Here is a 21,468-nt window from a genome sequence, read left to right as displayed (position 1 = left end):
AAGGGCCCTCTGTCTGAACTCTGTTACGGCACTAGATCCCTCATACACACACACACACACACACACACACACACACACACACACACACACACACATCCTGCCTGGTACAGACGGCACAAGAAGCCCAGAGCCAGCCACGACCAACACACACTGAATTATGGGGAAATTCTACATGTAAACTCTAAAATAAACAGCCAAGAACCTTTTTAAATCAGAATGTGTCAAGTCCTTTAACAGTCAACTGAAGGCAAATACATTTAACAGCAAGTATGTAGCAACGCTAGTGGCTTAAGCACAGCTGTGCTTTGCGCTACATGCTAATGACTGCATGCTCACATGCTCGCAGTGATGATAATGCTAGCATGTTGACGTTTAGCAGGTACATACTTAACGTCTTCGTTAGCATGCTAACATTTGCGGATCAGCCCGTGCAGCTGAGGCTAGAATGTCATCACCTTTGCACGTATTTGGTCAGTTGTCGACATATTTCAATTATAAACAAAAATGTCAACCTTGTGGGGGCACTAGAGGAAAAGTCAGGGCTTCTCCAACTCACATAGGATATATCGTCTGTGGACCATGAATGTTTGTAAACATTTCAAGGCAATCCATCAAGTATTATGTTGTGATATATCCCCGGATAAAATGCAAACTTTGACCTGCTGGTAGCACTAGATGAAATAATAGGTCAAGTCATTCAGATGTATCCTCAAGGGACCATGCATGTCCGGACAACATTTCACAGCAATCCATCCAATGGTTGTAGAGATATTTCACTCTGAACTACAAATGTCAACCTGATGGTGGTGCTAGAGGAAAAGCCTCTGGGATCCATCATCTGGGGACCATGAATGCCTGCGCTAAATTGCATTGCAATGCATCAACCAGCTGTTGGGATTTTCAGTCTGGACCAAAGTGATGGGCCGACCAATAGATTTCCATAGAGCCATGATAGCGTGGCTAAAAACAGAATAAGAGATAAGACAAATGCAAATGTAGAGTTCAGAGTCTCCACAGATACAACTATAAAGACGAAAGATTGGAATTACTCTTTTCATATTCTTGTTTTTCCGTCAAAGTCATCTTGGTTTCAGATGATCAAATGCAGCACAATAATAGATGAAAGGTGTCCCAGTTCAGTGCACTGCACTAACTCTCCTTATCATCCTTCTGTGCCAAAAGCTACAAAGTGCGTCTATCATTGGGATATAATAGACGCTGGAGCGATATAATAGGACATCCTCTTGGAAAAAAGGTCTCATTTAGAGACCAAAGTAGTGGTGAACTCTTTCCAAAACCTTTTCGTAAATGCAAATTCAAATAAGGAAGACACATATCTTATTGATGCTTTGAAGCTAAATAATGCAGAATTTCTCCCACACTTGAATACAGTTTAATCACGTCACGTCATTTCCTCTCAGCATCGTTGCCTAAGGGGGTCAGTTGCGTTAGAGCATGCATGTGTTTTGTTTTTGCATTGGGAATGATGTAATTGACCCCAATGCCTGTGTGCTGCTGCCGCATCGGTGAACCCGAACACTTGCTTCATCCATGATACGTACATGATTCTAAGATTTGGCCTTGATCATGTGGATTCCCCAAACAACCTCCTGCTAATAACAGAACGATATCACCACTTGACCTAATAGAAGCCACGTACCCTGCATGAGCAGCCCAGACTCGTGCAAAATCCTCTTTCTTCAAACCACAGGAGGCCCAAATAGGATTGCAAAAATAGAGCAGAAACTCCTGGGAATCAAACTCAATCCTCCTTTTTTTATCAGACTCAAAAATAGATTTGCGTGCTGTGTGGCCAACACCACCTTGCCTACATTTTCACTTTTATCTTCAGGCATCCACAGCATCATCATACCGAGGCATTGCACAGCTGCCTGACGCACTGGCACAGCAGAATCTGATTATCGGCACCAAACAGGGCAGAGTAAACCACAGCCCGTGCCCTAGCAACAGTCTTAGCAACCGAGGGCAAAGCGCTTTACGAAGGACTCCAGCTATAGATGGGACCAATTATGTGTAAATCTGCAAAGACTGTAGACTTGTGCTGCTCAACCTGAGACGCTATCCTTCACTGAAGAAAATATCTAGAGTGTGCCGAAGTGGTGTGGGGCTGTTCGCCATTCAGCTGTACAGTGTTTTTCTCACACTGAATGAACATTGTGTCCTTGAGCCAGCGTCTGTGAGCTCAGGAAAGAAAAGAAACTAACAGTGAAGACAACAGGTTTATAAAAGCCATGACGATGGATGTTAAAATACTTATTCCAATGAGCCTGTGATGTATGATTATGAACACGAAGTGCTGGACAATATATTAGATCTGAGGCAAATGAAGGAACAGGGGCAGAAATACTTCAATAAACAGGGTGTGGTTGAGAGGAGAGAGTGGCGTTTTTATATTTTAGGAAGTGATTTTGTCATGAAGGAAATGCAAGAGGCTTCATCGGAACATGCAGTAAAGCATCAGAGATCAGACTGTGGCATCCACGAGCCAAATCATCCAAAAAGGAATCGTCTCATGTTATTCGTACTAATAATATGTTGAAAGTCACTCAATAGTGTCAGCTTGTAACATGAAACCTGTGAGGTATTTGGATACAGACACCTGTCCATGCATCTGAGCTGTGGTGACGTTTTTGCCTGTTTCCCATGTGTTGAACTAGCCCATGTAAAGTAGGATTATGCACCCGGATCCTCTGCATGACTCCAGACAATGTTGATTGGCTACCTACTGGGCGACAGGCTAAGCATTATCTAAGTTGCAAACACAGGATTTCCAGCTCTCTTGAGCATGACGAACTGCTCCAATCTACCTGTGTCAGCGATACACAGTCACTCCAACAACTCAACTACACATGAGAGTGGCTGATTAGGAAGTAGATGAACTGGGAAAGGTAGACTTGGATAAACGCATGTCGGTGGGATGCTGAGATCATGTGTACATGACTAGTAAACAAGTCGTTAAGCCTGCACTGAATCTATTTCCCGTGTCCAGATGGTCTGCTTTTAAAACAGCATGGCGTGGGCGTGAATGATAAATTCCCTGAATCCAGCCCAGTCTATGTGCTTTTTAATGTTGATAACTCACACGGACTAATCGCTCCCATCACTCCATCTGTTCAGTTGTGTAATTTCAGTCGTGACGACATTTCGACACTGTGGTGTCTTAACTGAGCATCTATGTCCAAACGCAGGGAGCATGTGCTCTGAAAATATCTCATTCTTTTTCGGTGCAGCGCATCATTTGCAACACTCGTTCTGAGCTCCTCAAGCCCTTAAACAGACTGCGTCATCACTGCATGACATCAAGACTGAGTAATCACTTTGACTTTCAGTGATCATCCGAGGGAGCACAAAGCATATTGAAGCTGATGCCAAACACTGATAAATGGATTCCTGGTAGTCCAGAATATGATCATTAGGTTCGTAGCATACATAAACAGCGGATTGTTATGATAACACCCTATGGCATCATTCTCTCTGTTTTGGTACCAAATGGTTCCACACAGGACCTTTACGGTGCTAAACCCTTTTAAAAGTACATACAATTCTAACAATAAACTACATTTAACAAATGATATCACCCACCGAATTAGAACCTGCTCTATCCATTGAAAAGACCCTCCCTTATGTTTACATGCCTCCTTTTGTTTTCCACATCTCACTTCAAAGCCATTTTCATTATAAAGGCTTGTTCATATCTCTGAGTCCTGATATCCTCTGACGATGACAACATCTTCTCCCACACTGCCCTCAGATGGCTTGTGTTGTATGATGTATGCAGCAATGGGGATTTTCATTTTGTTTCATCTGACAGTTGCTGTGAATGTTCATTTTGTTTTACCCTCCGGGAGATGCCTCTAGAATAAAAGGCACGCAAATTACATACAGTATAGTAACCACTGGAGGTTATGTAAGCATCCAACTTCAGACCTCATGTGTCCTCATTTCACCCAAAACATGGATGATGCTGCGTGCATGTGGGTGATTCGACAAAAAGACTCGTTCCTGAACTTGTAAACAGCCCCTCCTCTCCTCAGCCCACCCTGTGAACAGTTTCATTTATATGTATTCATTTATTTAAATTTGAACCCAATGGTAATGATGGATTGGTTCGAAATGGTCTTTCGTGAAAGAAAAATAAATGACATGCTTGCCTGGATGTGTGACGGTGGTTTCCTCGCAGAAGGATGCGCGTCGGTCGGTGAAGCACAAAAGGGTCGTTCCGCTGCTTGTGCTGGTGCTCCGGTAGTGGCAGCCTCCGATCTGCTGTTTGTATGTTGGGTGGAAGAGAAAGAGAGAGAGAGAGAGAGAGAGAGAGAGAGAGAGAGAGAGAGAGAGAGAGAGAGAGAGAGAGAGAGAGAGAGAGAGAGAGAGAGCGAGAGCTGAGTGCAGAGAGAGGAGGGCACACACGATTGGACAGAAAGCGAGACCACTGACAGTGCACGCGCGATATGACGATACCATCCCGAGGGTGTTACATAACGCGAGAGGCATTACTTAACCACTCACTCCCCTCCATCACATAGAGCCGGCTGCTGACATATAATATGCAGTGACATGTTTGTATATCAATCTGACATATGATCAACATGTAACTAACACACCTGATATCAATCTAAACGTCCATTTTACCACATGACACACGCCTCGATACATTGCTCATAAATACACGTTCTCATATGATATGAAAATATCCTCATTTTAAAAATTCAGAATATTTATCATAACGGCTCTTGCGTGGATTTGTGGAATTTAGTATTTCTTAAATTCGTATGTTGCTGACTGAGTCACATTATGGGATGCCAGCTGTAAAAACGTGACATATAGGCCGAGCAGGTGTGTTGAACACACGCAGGAGGTCGATGTGTACAGAGACGGGCATGTGCGTGTGTTGACTTCCTCGCTGCTGTTTGCTCTCCGTGGTGCTGAAATCCGGGAGGCGCTCGCGGCTCCTCTCCCAATTTATAACCGTTTATATTCAGCGCAACCAAAGTAGGAACCAAATGGCACCATGTATCTCTCTGGAACACAGCCGTTGGACCAGACGTTAATGTGGTGTTTGCAGAGGCGTTCACCATTACAATTGCGTCCGATTGGGTTCTGGAGAAGCGCTGGACTCTGGTTGGCACTGGATCAAACGTTAGCATGTGACTTATGAGCTGCAGTTTGTCTTATTATCACTGAGGCCCTCTGCTGGAACGAGATAATGTCACACAGTGGGCTGCAGGTTGCAACTAAATGGATTGACATAAAGACCCCGATCACTATGACTTGATGCCCCCCCCCCCCCCCCCCCCATACACAATTTAAATCCATGCATATATTATTTGGTCTTGATGCAAATCAACATTTGTGTTGATGTTTTATGATTTACCTTCCTTTGTTGATCTTTCACGTCATTGTGTCTTCTTTCAGTTGTTCAGGAGCAGACAAAAATAATGTGAATACGTGTAATATGTCAAATGACTGCATGTGGTACAATATTAAGCTGTTTCATATGGTCCGGTGACTTTAAAGTGTCAGAAAAACAGAAATAGTTCACCGAACGGATGAGTTGGGAAATCACAAAAGTACAAATCTGTTGGTTGGTGGCATGCGCGTCTGGCCTTGATGATGCATTCAGGGAACATGAAGATACCATGTTCCTACTTGATGTTTCATTGAACAGAAGTTTGGGGAATTACATGTTTACCTTGAATTCAGTATAATAAATGATCAGACAAGCAATCAGATTTTCCCAGAGGACGTGAATGCAGCATTTGTCCTGGTTTCTTTCTGGTCCACATCGGGTTGTAATAAATTACAATGTCCACTAGAGGTCGCTAGTGTCATTTAAAACATGTTTGTTGCATTTGAGTGACTCAACATTTAGGCTCAACATTTAGGCTAAAATGTTGAGAGTTTACTGTGGTCACCTCTGAGTTCCAATTAAAATGCACGAGACATCTGCCCTTCCGTTAATTATCTCCTCTTCAAATGATATCCGCTCAACACAAAATCAATACTGAAATGTCACCTGCTTTGTTATATTAATCACATTATTCAATATTCCTCAAATACATTTATTAAATCCAGTAGAAAAAATGTATGTTTCTTTAAAAAACAAAGAGGCCGCTGCTTTATGATCACCTGGTCCACGTTGTGTGTTTTCAGTCTATCTGTGCGTAAAATCTCATCTAATCTGATTTGACGTGTCCTTGGAAGCTTTCAGACTCTGTGATGAGGAGCACTTTAACTCTGTTCAAGTGTTTCTGAAAATTGTTTGGACCTGCATCTTTGGGACATTGTATACACCTCCAGTAACGGAAGTATCTCTATCCTGCTCAGGTGTGCTTTTAGTCTAAACCATTTGTATAAAATAACTATTTGAGGAAGGAGCAAAACAGTTTAATTGTATTGTTTGATTTACAATCTGAATTATTTTCATCCAAAATAAAAGGGAACCATAATTCTCTGGACGTTGTAGATGAGCTCAACAATTGGCTGCTAAACCACCACCACCAACTAAAACTTTCCCACATGGACTGTCGTGTCTGTGTCGGTCTGTTGGCTCTAGAGCGCGTCTGTTTGGAGGTCTGTGACATGAAATTGTTTGAGAAGCCCTGCACTGAGCGACCATGTGGGCGTGTTTCCCTCGGCCCAACAGTCTCCGCTCTTGTGTGAAGTCCAGAGCGCAAAACGCATTTCTTCTGGTGCGACCGGAGGGCGCAAAAGTAGCAGTTCTCCGACCCTGACGCGCACACCATCTCCGACTCCGGCGGCCCCCCGAATCCAACTTTACTGAGCGGGAGTTTCTTAACATCTCCCGGTGACTCTTTCAGCCATGGACGCATCTCGACTCGTGACGCTATATCTGGGCCTGCTCCTTACTTTCCTTGGGAATATACCGTGTTTCCAGTCTGCTGCTATCATCTCTCCCTCTGCGCCAAGGAGAAACCGGGGAGCCCGGATCTCTCATCGGGACGGACAAAGGTCATCCAAGATCCTAAAAGACATCCTCGCGTCTACGCACCCTATCGTGGGCCATCACAAAGAAGACCTAAAGGACGCTATTGTGCCGCATGAATACATGCTCTCCATATACAGGACATACTCGGCTGCAGAGAAGATCGGACTAAACGCAAGCTTTTTCCGCTCCTCTAAATCTGCCAATACCATAACAAGTTTTGTGGACAGAGGAACAGGTTGGTTTCAGTCCGTTGCCAGCTCCATCAGCTCATTCTTGCACAATTCGGTGACACCGTTTTTCCTTAAAATTCTGGTCTAATATTCTCTTGTATATATTTTCATGAATTGTGGCTTACAACTACAGTCATGCATAAAAAAGTACAGAGAAACGAGCTCGCAGCGGCAACTTTTACGCACGTTTTAGAGCAGGCAAATATAATGAGAAAGCGCACTTTTACGCGCACAAAACATATCTAAAACATACGAATAAGTGGTCATCAAAAGAAAGGTTAGAAAGCTGCTGGATTACATGTTGTATATGAGCACTTTTGTGACTGTATTGGGATCTATTTACCGCACAGCCGCCGAAACACGTAACTTGTCTCAAGTATTTACTTATATTACACTTAAATTAACCTCTAGGTAACACGACAGTAAAACACTAATTAAGGCGTTCTCCAAATGAAGGCAGTAAATCACTGTCAGTGCAGACTACAGCAACAACTGATCTGCTCCCTCCACGTGAATGCAGAGGAATCTTTTTTTCACTTCAGTTGTTGTTTCATTTCCAAACACAAACAGGGGGAAAAAAACAACCAAACATTTCAAATACTAACAGAGGCTAACATCCCAAAAACCGTCACGTATTTAAAAAAGTCCAATCAGATGCCATTATGCTGGCCAGTTTGGCCAACTTGTGCTGACAAAGGGAGTTGGGGGCCAAGGCAGAGCGGGTCGGTGTGAGAAGCAGGTGTTTGGGTCAGTTAACCAAGTGATTTGAGTGGCCTGCGAGGACAAACACAATCTGATAAACACAAACACATCCATATCCAGCGCACACAAAGAGACATAAGCCCAGTTAATCTTTGCAGGAGAAATAAAAGCTATCTTTGTTTGCGTTCCCTCTGGTCTGCAACGCTCCGAGACGGTGCGCTGCAAATAAATATCCATCATTACGATTTATTTAGTCCGGAGTCGGCTGCTTGAATCCACTTGTTATCTGCTTACATGGTGAGGTGCAACTGTAGACATATCCAGCGCAAATCAACTTATTTTAAGACAGTGGAATGTAATTTAGAACAGTTGATTACAATATTTGATACATTTAGCTTAAAAAAACAAAACAACAACCTATATTTAATATCTGTGGTGTTCTCTCTCACACTTTTTCAGAGACAAAAAGTTTAAAGGCTGATTATGAAGCTAAAAGGCTCGTCCGTGGGGCCATTTCTTGCAGTGTGAACTGATCTGATAAAACGCCTCACTTTCTCCTGTGATTTTGATGTGTTGTGTCACTGGCTCTGACCCCGAGCTGGACCCTCTGAGAGCTGCTTGGCATCGAACGGCTGATTGGAGTATTTGAACTCGGTGATCTAATTGAGTGTTCATGTCATAACATATGCAACACTGTCTATTCTTCCATAATGACCCAGCTCGGCCACGATGGGCACATCACCAAAAAAACGACGAGGGGCGAAAAATGAAAGAGCACTTCCTCTGCTGTGAAGTGTTTTTATTTATTTTTTTAATACGGAACGTCTTTTCGCGAGCGCCACTTTAATTACGGAAAATTATTTTTTCTTCTCGTTCTTTCAGCTCAAGCGCCTTTGGTTTCTTCTGGTATTCCTCCCAGCATCCCCTAAGTGTTGTATTGCATTAACCTGCAGAATGGACCTCAGCTGGGAGCTCTCGTTATTTCAATCGCCTCCATCAGGAATAGAAATACACACGGGGGCAGCTTTTGACGCGTAAAGTAACAGGTTTTACGTCTTTTACGCATTAGTCATGCACGCAGAGACATGTTTTTACTAAGTGCACATATGACGGCTTCTTTGTCTCTCGCACTTTTGTAGGTAAATTAAATTTGCTTATAAATCAGGCAGGGTGTTTCCTGGAGGTCAGAATTTGAAAATTCGTTTTGGCACTTGGGGTAACTCATTAAAGCGCAGATGGTGCACCCCGGCCTCTCTCTCGCTCTCTCTCTCTCGCTCTCTCTCTCTCTCTCTCTCTCGCTCTCTCTCTCTCTCTGTCGAAACAGAGGCATAGATGGCAAAAATATGTTTTGCTTTGGATCAAATACAAGCAACAAGGTCAAACTAAAGTGCACAGGATGCCATTCTGACCAAGCAATAAAGTCCGCACTCTCTCCCCCAATTATCCACCATCAAGCATCTTACGCGTAATGGAAAAAATTGGCTTTTTACATCATAATGAAATTAAGAAAACTCTGCATTTTTTTAACTGTCAACACGAATATCTCTCAATAATTCCAACAGTGTGTGCACTCAGTCAGTCAGTCCGTGCAGGCGCGTTTTAAGGGGAATGTTGTCGTTGGCAGGATGAGATGAAATATAAGAGGGGAAGTGCTTTAATGAGGAAGTTGGGAATTCAGAACTGTTAATTATTTGGTGAACTTGCATTCGATTTGTTTGAGGTCTTATAAAAAAAAGGAGTCCTAATGCAGACCATACGGGCAAAGTCACTGAAACGAGCACAAGGTTTCAATCTGCTTTTACTGTTTGACTCGGCAGGGTTCACGGAGGGAAACTGACAACTACATTTAAATATCTCTTTAGAGCAAGTTTTACAACTTTTATGACAAGGGTTCTTAGATGTAGGCATGTAACTTTTATTTGTTTGAATTTCAGATAGAAACGGAGACAATCAATTGAGGCAACGTGCTTTTGTTTTACAAGAAAGAAAAGACCACACATCATTCATCTCAACAAGCAATTGAATTCATTTGTTTGGTTTAAAACCTTGTATTTTTGATGAGTGGAAAATGTGACGTTTAAAAGAGAGGATTTCCTTTATCCCATAACAACTTAATACACCTTTTAAGATTTATTTTACATTTTATGCAATTGCCTTGATACATTAATTCTGCTCTATCATAATCTCGAAAAAATGAGAAAATGGAGGAAACCAAAAAAAGATATAAACGGAAGATGATACAAAAAAAGACCTTGTTATATATTGGATTAAAACCAAGAACATTTTAATTGCGTCTTTACTTTAATAAGCTACAGCTTGATATGCACGACAACACATGTCAAACATATTTTATTCTGATCAAACATGCATTTCGTAAAAAAAAACTTTAAAAAACACTCGGACTTTTTAAATGCAGATATTTAGTGTTCTGTCAACGCTAATGCTCTTGCATGCATTGTCCCACAGTGTTATATTCCAGTCTCATTGATGGGATATTTGCAGGCCTCCTGGGTCTCCAGCAGGGAATAATGCATTAATTGTGTATTGTTCCGTTGAGTGTACAGTATGTCGCCTTTGGTCCGTTGTGTCTGGCAGCACCCAGGGGCCTACAAATCACTAGACCTCTTGTTTTTTTTTCTTTTTTTCTTTCTTCGCCTTACAACGCTGCAAGAACACATTTGTGATATTATGACTGCTTCTTGAAACCGCTTGAGACCGCAAAGATGGAAAAACGTTACTTCCACTCTGTCAAAGAGCTTGAAATTAGGAATCAATCTGTCATCAAGTGGAATGAAAGCAGAGCCGTTTTCATTAAAACACTCTGCCTTGATTAAAAGTGGCGTGGCATTACATTTTACTCAGATCTTATTGGATTATTGTCACTGCAATATCAAAAAACGAATTCCAGCCCTGGAATAACAGGTGGATAAAAAAATGTATAGACTGTATGTTTGTTTTTTTGTGAAGTTAGATACTTCCTGTGTCTGACATGAAGATCACAATACAATCTCAAACTGTTGATGTGCAACAAATGTGCATGGAATTAAATTAAGAAACCGTAACTTTACCCTCAAATATCCTTAAGCATTAAAACATATTTTATTATCAAGATCATTTAGTTTGAATGGAGTCAAATCAAATCAAATCAAAGGGAAATAATGGATTTACAAGTACAACATAATCATGGATATAGGCAGTTTTTACCAACAATAAAGGTGTTTTTTTCATTCATATCCAAACTGAGGACTTGTCAGCTGTAGTTTGTTTCAGGCAGGTTCAGGGTGGACATTTGAAAAACAAGAGTCGGAGAGAGAGAGAGAGAGAGAGAGAGAGAGAGAGAGAGAGAGAGAGAGAGAGAGCGAGAGAGAGAGAGAGAGAGAGAGAGAGAGAGAGAGAGAGAGAGAGAGAGAGAGAGCGAGAGAGAGAGCGAGAGAGAGAGAGAGAGCGAGAGAGAGAGAGAGAGATGCCTCTGTGGGAGAATGTGCCCCCCCCTCCCTCTGAACACTGTACACGCCTAAGTGAATCTGACTGCAATTATTTTCTTCTTTTATCCTTGCAGACGATCTTTTGCACTCTCCTCTGCGAAGACAAAAGTATCTGTTTGATGTCTCAACCCTTTCAGACAAAGAGGAGCTGGTCGGGGCGGAATTAAGGATATTCAGGAGAGTGCCCGGGAATCTGCAAACGTCCCTGCAGACGACGGGCCTCTACGACATACAGCTCTACCCCTGCCGCTCGGACAGACTGCTGGACTCCAGGTCTCTGGACCCGCTGGACTCCACCAAGGCCGGCTGGGAAGTTATGGACGTGTGGGACATGTTCAAAGCGAACCAGCATCATTACCACCACCCCCACCATCATCACCATCATCATCACTTCCAGCAGGGGAACCAGCTCTGCTTCCAGCTGCGCGTAACTCTCCGCAAATCAGACACCGAGGTGGACCTGAGGCAGCTGGGGCTGGACAGGAGCGATCGGTCCCAGCAGGAGAAGGCCATCCTGGTGGCCTACACGCGCTCCAAGAAGAGGGAGAACCTGTTCAACGAGATGAAGGAGAAGATCAAGTCGCGGAGGTCGGCCGGCGAGAAGGAGGAGGCGACGGCGGCGAAGCCGACGGCGGCCGCGGTGGAGGAGGGGGTGTCGCTGAGGGGGGTCAAGGGGGAGGGACCCCGGCGGCGGCGGAGGACCGCGCTGAGCAGCCGTCACGGCAAGAGGCACGGGAAGAAGTCCAAATCCAGGTGCAGCAAAAAGGCGCTGCATGTGAATTTCAAGGAGCTGGGCTGGGACGACTGGATCATCGCGCCCCTGGATTACGAGGCGTACCACTGCGAGGGGGTGTGCGACTTCCCCCTGAGGTCGCACCTCGAGCCGACCAACCACGCCATCATACAGACGCTCATGAACTCCATGGACCCCAACAGCACCCCGCCCAGCTGCTGCGTCCCCACCAAACTCAGCCCCATCAGCATCCTGTACATAGACTCAGGCAATAACGTGGTGTACAAACAGTACGAGGACATGGTGGTGGAGCAGTGTGGGTGCAGGTAGCGGTCCCATGAACAACAAACAAAATAACAACAACATATTTAAAAGACAGAAAAAAATCAAAGATGAGTCTCGATGGGTCCCATGGTTGAAGATATAAAGCCCTCGCAGGTCTGAAATTCTTTGACGCGCCTCGTCTTTATTCAAAAGGGATGCACAAAAAGGCGATACCTGCTATTTATTCAGACTACAGTCACAGTAATTCACACTCTCTGCCTTAACGTGTTACGCCTTCAGTCCCATCCACGCAACAAGTCGCTCATCAAGCTTTTGTTCCCCAGAGAGCGAGTCGTGTCCATGTGGCACGAGGGGGTGGCTCTACAAGGCGAGATGATGGGGGCCCATTGAGTCCGACCGTGCACCTGTTCGTGCCGAGGCCAGAGGACAGCGGGCTTTTGCCTGTCAGCGCTTTGTTGCAGCTCTGCCGCGTGATCCTGCCAGCACAGGCCGGACTCTTTTGGGTATGTGCATCCAGGCCGTAATTGCCACCGTCCAGCTGGAGTCATTACAGGCCACAGCTAGTGCCCTGTTATCCAAATCAAGGGGGTGAATGTCTAATCTACCAAACACACACACGCACACACATACACGCGCACACACTGGTCTGAGGAGAGGAGATAAGATGTGGTGGTAATGCCTTCAAGAGATTTTTGTTTTGCCTTACTGGAGACCAGTTGAGAGGCGTCACGCGCCTTTGTGGACAGAAAGGACACAAAACCAGACTTGTGCCTGACTGGAGCCCTCTTGTAAAAAAAAAAAAACAAGAAGAAGAAGAAAAAAGCACACATTACTGAGGCGAACTTTTTGCTCAAAAGTCTGCATCTTTACGAAATGCACTTCCGCAACTGACTGCGCCAAGGACACGCGGTCGGGTCAGCGAGAAAGTTTGTCTTCTCTGATGACGAACATAAGAAAAAGAAAAAAAGACTCGCAAACGAGGCGATATTTAAATGCACATTAGCTTTGAATGCACTGCTGTTCATTACTTCTTTTTTTTTGAGCTGTAAATATTTGTACAGTCGAAAACTTTACAAAGTGCAACGAATGAAGAAATGAGAAAAAGGCATTTCTTTGTAAATATACAAAATGCACTCAAATCGGTATAATTTCTATTCTATAATTATTTTATTATTTGTGATGTACAGAGTTTCATGATAATCATATATTTCTTACATTGATAAGAGTAATTTAAGATGTATTCGATATTGTGTTTTTTTGCAGAGGGTGGAAAATACCATTATTAATGTCTACCTCATAATTGCATATAGGATCTGAGTTTTGAGGTGCATTCAGTTAGAGCGTAAAGAGCTTTTATAATGATATATAAGATCATTTATATACATATATTACTGGATAATATTCCACAACATTACTGTACAAATAAAATTCAAAACAAAGTCTACCAGCCTGGTATTTCTGATGATTCATGCAACTCCCTTTTGGCATTCATTTCATACATTCAAGTGTTTTTAAGAGATTCTCGCTTCCCCATAAAGCACAAAAAATAACTATCATATTTCTTTATGAGGGAATAAGAGGCCAAGAAATAGTTTTTTTGTCAATGGATAAATACATTAAGTAGGCCCAAATAACATTAAAATGCCTGGATGATTACACATGCTTTTAAAATCATACTGAACAGCCTTTCAAGAAAAAAGAAAGAAAAAAATGACTATATTGTGGCAAGTTAAGACCATGCCTCGTAGTTATAGAGACTTTCTAAGCTTGCAGTTTCATCAAAATCAACACCAGAATTCCCCAATAACATGTGTATAATGTGAATATGGAGCACATGTACCTTTGCCTTCAGGTATGCAAGCTAATCTATCCTTCCCCTTTGTAAACAGTCTCTCATCATAGACAACAAATGTCATCATTCAGTGACTGGCTGTATAAACATATGGTGACCATCCAAGTAAAGAAATCCACTGACTGACTGTCATTGATATGGCACCGAATGTACGAAGCCCAGCTATTTCCCAATGAATTAGCCTGCCTGGGTCAAGTTGACTTAACACTTTAATGTTTCCCAATCTGTGGAAGAAAAAAAAAGTTTGAAAGAAGGGATTGCTTCCATATCGTCTATCGACCTTGGCCTGGAAACAATTAGGAAATTGCTTTGAAATGGTATATGTTGTCCAGGCTCTTGTACAGTATCATGTCACTCCCCACATGTTTGCTAGCGGGAAACAGGGGATGCTAAGTGCACTCTTTAGCGGTCGCAGCAAATGACTGACACAACAACCATTCCCCTGAGTATAACCAAATGGCCCTCCGGGCTATGTGTCTGGAGCACCATCGCCGGGGTGCTACTGCGAGCCACGCTATCCCTGCTGCTCACAAGTGCACCATGGGAGATACTGTGCACCACTGTAGCGGCTGATTCTACTTTAGAAATACTAATGTTGCACAATGAAGTCTGTATTTCTAAGCAGCTTCATGCACGTGGTGGGATAAACCTTTTCCTTCTTGATTTATATTTATTTGACAAGTTCCCCGGTCTGGTGGGCACTGGCCTGGAGGTGAGACAGAATGTGAAGGGAACAGTTAAATGGTGATGAAAGGGAAAGGAATGCTTTGTTTACCCGCTTCAATCCCTCACTCTCAAGTTAAATGTTCCTATAAAGTTCTTCATCACAACCGCCTTATTGTCCCTCCGCTCCACGCCGAGGCAGGGAGAGCAAAAGCAGAGAGTCGTGTTTATTTGAAACTTGGCCCTAATATATTAGTCTAAGCAGACCGAAGTTGGCAAAGAGACGGGTCCTTTTCATCAGAAACACAAATAGTCCTGACACCCCACATCTGTGAGTGGAGGCTCCTATTTAGAGATCGGCGAGGCTGCATGAGTGAAGATCTACTAGGTGTTGCTCCGAGAGGAAGGTCCCGGGAGGCTCTCGAAGATGTAAAAGAACGCCTTGGCTCGGAGGCACGACTGTTCCTCGTATACTTAACCGCTCCGTTATCAGTGATGTCCTCATCAGCGACAGGAAACGCATAAATCACGCTGATCTTTCAGACGGGCGAGGACCGCGAAGCAAGCAGAAATGTGTTTAACCGGCATTAAAAAAGCATTAGAGAATTTATCGCGTGGACTTATCTTGTGCTTTGATTTGTTGAGCGAATGCAATTTAAATGTATAGAAGGGAAGAGAAAAGAGAAGCCGCTGCCAAGGCAGTACTTTCAAACTGCTACTGATATAATCCAGCAAGATGTTATTTATTTTTCTGTGACTGTTTCTCTCCTCACAGATTTTTATTTTTTTGTTGACTCTAGAGGGGTCCCTCCTTCTCTGGTTTCTTCTAGTTCCCACCGTTATGGTTTGCAGATACTGCAGTTCCCTCCATAATAAAGCTTGACACCTTCCTCCGGCCAAGAACACGGGCCAATGCAAGGTGGTGCTTCTCTGCGCTAAACAGATGCAGAATAAAAACACCCTGACAGACGTGCGTGCCTATAGTACATGTGCATTCACACGCAACATTAAGGTGTGTCTCTCTTTCTGTATGTTTTTTTTTGCGTATGAGTGGACAGAAGGGCAGCAGCGTACGCAGATGGACAGCTGAGTGGTGCAGGAGAGCAGCAGATGCCTGAAGTGACCCCTACTGCCGCCTTTCATTGAACCACTGGCTTCAACACAAAGGCAGGGGCGGCCCCAAACATTAAATACACTTGCTTGTGCCTTGATGCCAGAGGTCACTGTCTTTTTTCTTTTCTTCTGCCGTCAGATTTTAAAAAACGTATTTCGAAAAAAAAATCAAAGATGTGCCTTGTAGAATGTTTTTGACAAGTACTTGTTGAACGTGAACCCAAAACTGAAAAGATGGGTTTGGGTTAGGGTTACTTGGCTGGTTAGGGTTAGGGTTATACTTGGCAGCTGCTGTTTAAGCAGAGACAGATAATAAAGCCCAAACACAGCAGATGTAACAAAAGATCAGGGTGTTTCCTCTCACGGGGCATCTGCCCGTCTCTTCCTCTGTGGTCCCACAGAAAGCCATACCTCCCTCCTGTCAGACCATACGGTCACCGGAAGAGAGCGGACACCTCCACTTCACCACAGTTAACCTGCTAATTGCATTAAACTCACTCCCAAATGGGCGTTTGAAACGTGAGGATGAAGCCATGTTGGTTTTTTTCCCATTGCATTAGGAACTTTAATGTGCATTTATGTACTTGGAAAACAGCAAAGGCTCAAGTCAACTTGATAGATCTGCTTGGAATACCTGTCCAGAAAAGCCTGCTTTTGTTCTGTTTATTTTCTAAAGGAATGTCTGAGGGTGCCCTTTCACCCCTCCTCATCCATTTACTGCCCCTGGTCTATGTTACAGATGGTGACCCAGGTCCTCGCCATCCCTGATTAACAAGTACACCTTCGGATTCTCCTGCAAATCTCCGCCGAAAGGAAGCTTGTCTTTTTGTATATGCCCGCAGTTCATCTTTTTGTGTGTTTGTGTGAGGGTCTGAATGAGCTCGAGTCAAAAGTAAATTTACTCAGTCAACTCTGACAATGCTCGTGTTTGGGAGCAAGGCGAGGACATGACCTCGCTGCCCATTCACATCGGCGGAGGCTTGTGGAGAAGAGAGGGAGGGTCGTTGACCAACAGGGGCCAGACAATGGCATTCACTGGTCTGAGCACTCAGTCCGCGGGAGGACAAATTAGGACTAAAGTGAATGCATTGGCTCGCAGTGTCAAAGGGAAAAACAGGAATTGAACAGCAAAGCCGCTCCCCGGTAGCTTGGAACAGCCCTTACGGCTCTAAAAGTGGGGAAAAAATCCAGAATCTCAAGAGTCAAAGGCACAATTCTCTCTCTCCTCAATCAATGCCCATTAACTTTTTCTCTACAATATACAAAACATACCCAAATCTAAAGAGGGAGCTGGGTGGTAAAAAAAGGGGTTTCGGTTCTGTATTGTAAAGCGAGACATGTAGGCAAACAAACAAGGGTCAGGGGCAATGAGGCAGCAAGACAAGGATCTGACTTTGGAAGGAGGGATGGCGTTGGGCTGGAGGGCGGCGGGGTGCAAGAGGACTTGATGGACAACTCCACAGCTCGGCAGAGGCAGAGCTTTCACTTAAAAATGGTGCCTGGCCAATCTCAAAAGGTCAGAGCCCAGAACACTAACACACTACATTAATCATGAGAGGCTGCGGCTTACCTGTCTAGCGTTTCAGCCGTGACGTACAGTTAACCTCAATTATGCTTGATTATGAGGTGTGGAAGACGCAGGGCCCGATGCAAAATGTCAGGCATCAATAATGCAATGTCAGATTAGATGTGCCCGTCTGTCAGTGTGCCGAATGGACGGAGTGGTTCAATGAGCCGGTAAAGGGGGGGGGAGTGCAATGTGCCTCGCTCGGTGCCTCTGTCAATATCTTCACATTGTGGTCCTGAGCTGGAATGAAGCGCCAACATATGCATACACACAGACATATGCATATGAGACAAACACATACACCAAAGCATTGTGTGGTGTACCAAAGAGAGCTAACGGCTTCATGCTGTCCCAGCCCCCTTTCTTGGTAATTGGCCCATTATGTGTTGGTGGTGGATGGAGCCATTACAGATGTTTTATGACGGGGCCATTTTCGTTTTGTCTTCCCAATAAGGGACAGATTTATGGTGCAAGGCAGTCTTCCATTCAGGGGTAAAAAAAAAACAACCCTCACCACCGCATTCCCTAATACACAAACACACACCAAAGACAGAAATGCACATAACTTCACTGCATTATCTTTTACATGACTGTCACTGACCTGCCTTCACTTCAGCTCACTGCAGTGCCCACGGCTGTGAGTGAGGCTGTTGGCAGCAGCTTATGTGATGAATAAATGTTTGATGGCCCCGCGGAACAAGGCACACTTCCAGGCCGGTCGTCAGTCTGTTACCCAAGGGGGTTAGGGGGGATTGGGGTTGGAGAGAGGGGAAGATCTCCTCGAAGAGTCCCTGGTCTGCGGGGGAAGCGACTGGCCTCGAGTAAAACCGAGTCTGACACTTTCTCACCAAATGTTATCCTACTGAAAGGAACCATCATAAAGGGCAAAGCAAACGGCAGTTAGCTTTTCAGAATGAATCTCTTTTAGCTGGCAGTGGAGTGTTTGAAGTGTTGAAGACTCTTTGGCTGTGCGGTTTCTTTCCGGAGGCTGTTTTGGTGTGGTTCCCCGGAGTTCCCGCTTGAAAATCAAGTCTTAAGCTCAGTAACTTTTGTGCCAAGAAAAATATCGGCCATAAATTGGTGCCTGAACAGGCAGTCTAATTACAGGGCTGCGGACTGAAAAAGTACGCTCAACTCATGGCTACAATTATTAACAATAGGGACGCTGGGGTAGAGTTCGCAAAAGCTTCAAAGAGCTCGACTTATTCTATGACTCGTGCAAATGGGAAATAGGAGTAGGTCCCTGTCTGTGTCGGAAATAGTTTTCACTCGGTGCACAAACTGTGGAAAGTTGTCAGGTACAAGTCTTCAAACAAACAAGGTCAGCAGAGGAACACTGATTATTAATGATTTACTGGAGGAGCACAAAGAGAGCTGGAGAGACTAGATAGCCCAGAGGACCCAGGGGTTTGTGACTGAAACACTGCCTCATCATGTTACACACACCGGCCACCGTGACACCTCTGACACCTCGCTCCTATCAGCCCTACCTGCCCAAGAATGATTGACTTTCTCATTGTGACGGTCACTCCGGACAAGTCGCCCCTTGTCTCGTGATTTGACTTTTTCGTAAACCCCAATGTCCTTGCTCCAAAACAGCAAACTTTTGCCGCAGCTGTTTTGAGCCGCATCAGGAAATTAAGGATGTACGGCCGACCGTGTTCGATGTTAGCTCCTGTCAATTCCCTTGAATGCCGCTCTTTATTCGCCGCAACGTAAATTCTCCCGCTCTGGCATGAGGAATGGAGTGAGGTTTGTTTGACCAGATGTAACTTTATCAGGGACTCTCTCTCTCTCTCCCCTGCTAAAAAGTGAGCTCACACACAATATTTCTGTTTGCCGTAGTCTGACCCCTTTGTGAACTGCGGTAAAGTGAAAGGCACTTTCAGCCGAGGGGAATCGGATGGCAGTAACCATATGCCTTTCAACTGATACAAAGGTGGGAAAGGGGGAGGCCAGGGGTGTGTGTGTGTGTGTGTGTGTGTGTTGGGTGGGGTGGGGGGAGTTGCATGCTAGGGTGAAAAGGAAAGTGCCGCGCTGCATCTTTTTGTGTTGGTAAAGTGGTGGCGGTTTAGGGTCGGGGGGTTTGGGGTGAGAGAAGGGGGGCTGTTGTCTGGATGTGGTGCTGAACTCAAGGCAACGTCCGGCTGACTGACTGTTGAGATGGAGCCCTCTTATGGATGAGTGCAATGAGTAAACAGCATTCCTTTCTCTCTGTCTGACCCTCTCTGCCTCCTATTTTTGTCTCTCTCTCGTCTTTCTTATAGTCTGTCTATATTAGCAAAAGCACTTCGACTCCCAGTTTGTATCTGCTGCCTGTTTTCCACTTCTTCATCTGACCTCTGACTGACCACCAGCCACCTCAATACAAAAATAACAACTATGTACCTATTTCAGGTACATTTGATGAGGAAATGTGTGCGATCATTATGTGAATTGAAGTCAAATACAGTCTGCACCCTTTTCCAACAATACAGATGTTGTGTGCAAAAAAAAACATTGCTTGTATGAGTCTCCTAGTTAGAATTCTGTGTCTTCTCACAAAACCAAGACTCTGACAAAATATCTTTTGTTTGTAGGCGTTGTTCAGCGTTGGGTGGTGGGGAAGGGATCCGGTCAAGATACATCCACAGGTATGTGACGACTTGGGAGTAAGAGTCCACATCGTAAAGAAACATTGTGGTGAAAACATTTTGACAGGGATATTTATTTTTTTGGATTACACACATCCAATGCAAAAAACACATGGGCTGCTATTTGAGATTCGCCCATGTGGATATCTGATGTCATCTCCACTCAGAAGAAGTGACGCACTAAAGCTTCCAGGAAAAGCCAGAGTCAGCAAAATAATGTTCTGCCTGTCTCGCACCCTTTGGTTTAAATGATCTTATTTGGTTTATTGAATTAGAGCACGTCCAGATATTTGCCTTCAATCCGTTACCTTGTGTTACCACGTGAAAGAGTAGTAATATCTACATCTTTAACCCAAAGACAAAAGTGGTGGGTACCCAACTCAAACACCTCTGCTGTGCTTTTGCATAAAACAACCTTTCGACTTGTCGTCTGAAAGTGAAGTAAATTTTTTGTGTTTATTTGTCAGCAAACGGCAACTGCACAGATGTTAACTGTAATGTATACGCTGACTGTGTGTGAACTGAAAGTTCTTTCGATCATTTCTCTCCACTCTGACTCATCTCCCCTCTCGTCTTTAGGCTACATTGTGATGAAAACCTTGTCACAGCATTCGACTGGTCTCTCCAGTACACTGACATGGGTAGTTTGTATGTTCAGTAGGTGCGAGTAAGATGCATTAATGCATTCACAGACATTTACGTACACTTCCCGTTGACCTGTGCTGATGCAGAAATCATACAGTATAATATGCAGACTATACCTCCCCTTATGACATACAAGTGTACAGAATGTGCTCACATGCCTTTCCTATTTAGTTTGAGTAACTCAAAGACATATCGATTACATTAAACCTATTACATCATGTTCTACAGAAGCAAGCATTTTATGATATGAGAATTAAGCTCAAATGACTTATCAGTTTGAAATCTCAGCGGGTAGAATGTTGACACGCACACACACACACACACACACATCTTAAAATGATTTGCTGCCTTATTACTATACAGTCGGTAATCTCTGTGAATGGTTACAGTAGATATAGGGAGCCGGCGTGTTTAGTAAGGACAGACAGGAAGAAGGTTTGTTCCAGAAGCGACATTAATCTGTTCCTCTCTGCGCTCTTTGAAGAGCAGCAGCAGCTATGACAGGCTAAATGTTTCCAGAGATGTCACATTTCCACAAAATCTAAAAAGGCTCTCGCGAGCACTCATCCTTTCATGTTTGATTGTGTGTTGGA

General features: G+C 44.0%; 1 protein-coding gene across 1 annotated transcript; it reads left to right on the top strand.

Moving 5' to 3' along the window:
* Positions 1-6,841: 6,841 nt before the first annotated feature.
* On the top strand, positions 6,842-13,803 carry gdf6a (growth differentiation factor 6a; the record flags this gene model as incomplete). The annotated part of the gene is made up of 2 exons (XM_079276123.1): positions 6,842-7,202; positions 11,459-13,803. The coding sequence occupies 2 exons, from the start codon at positions 6,842-6,844 to the stop codon at positions 12,445-12,447; spliced, it is 1,350 nt and encodes a 449-aa protein (XP_079132249.1). The 3' UTR covers positions 12,448-13,803.
* Positions 13,804-21,468: the final 7,665 nt, after the last annotated feature.

This window comes from Melanostigma gelatinosum, assembly GCF_949748355.1.
Source record: "Melanostigma gelatinosum genome assembly, chromosome: 9".
Lineage (NCBI taxonomy): Eukaryota > Metazoa > Chordata > Actinopteri > Perciformes > Zoarcidae > Melanostigma > Melanostigma gelatinosum.
The sequence above is the reverse complement of the archived record's forward strand: the minus strand, read 5'-3'. Positions and strand labels throughout refer to the sequence as shown.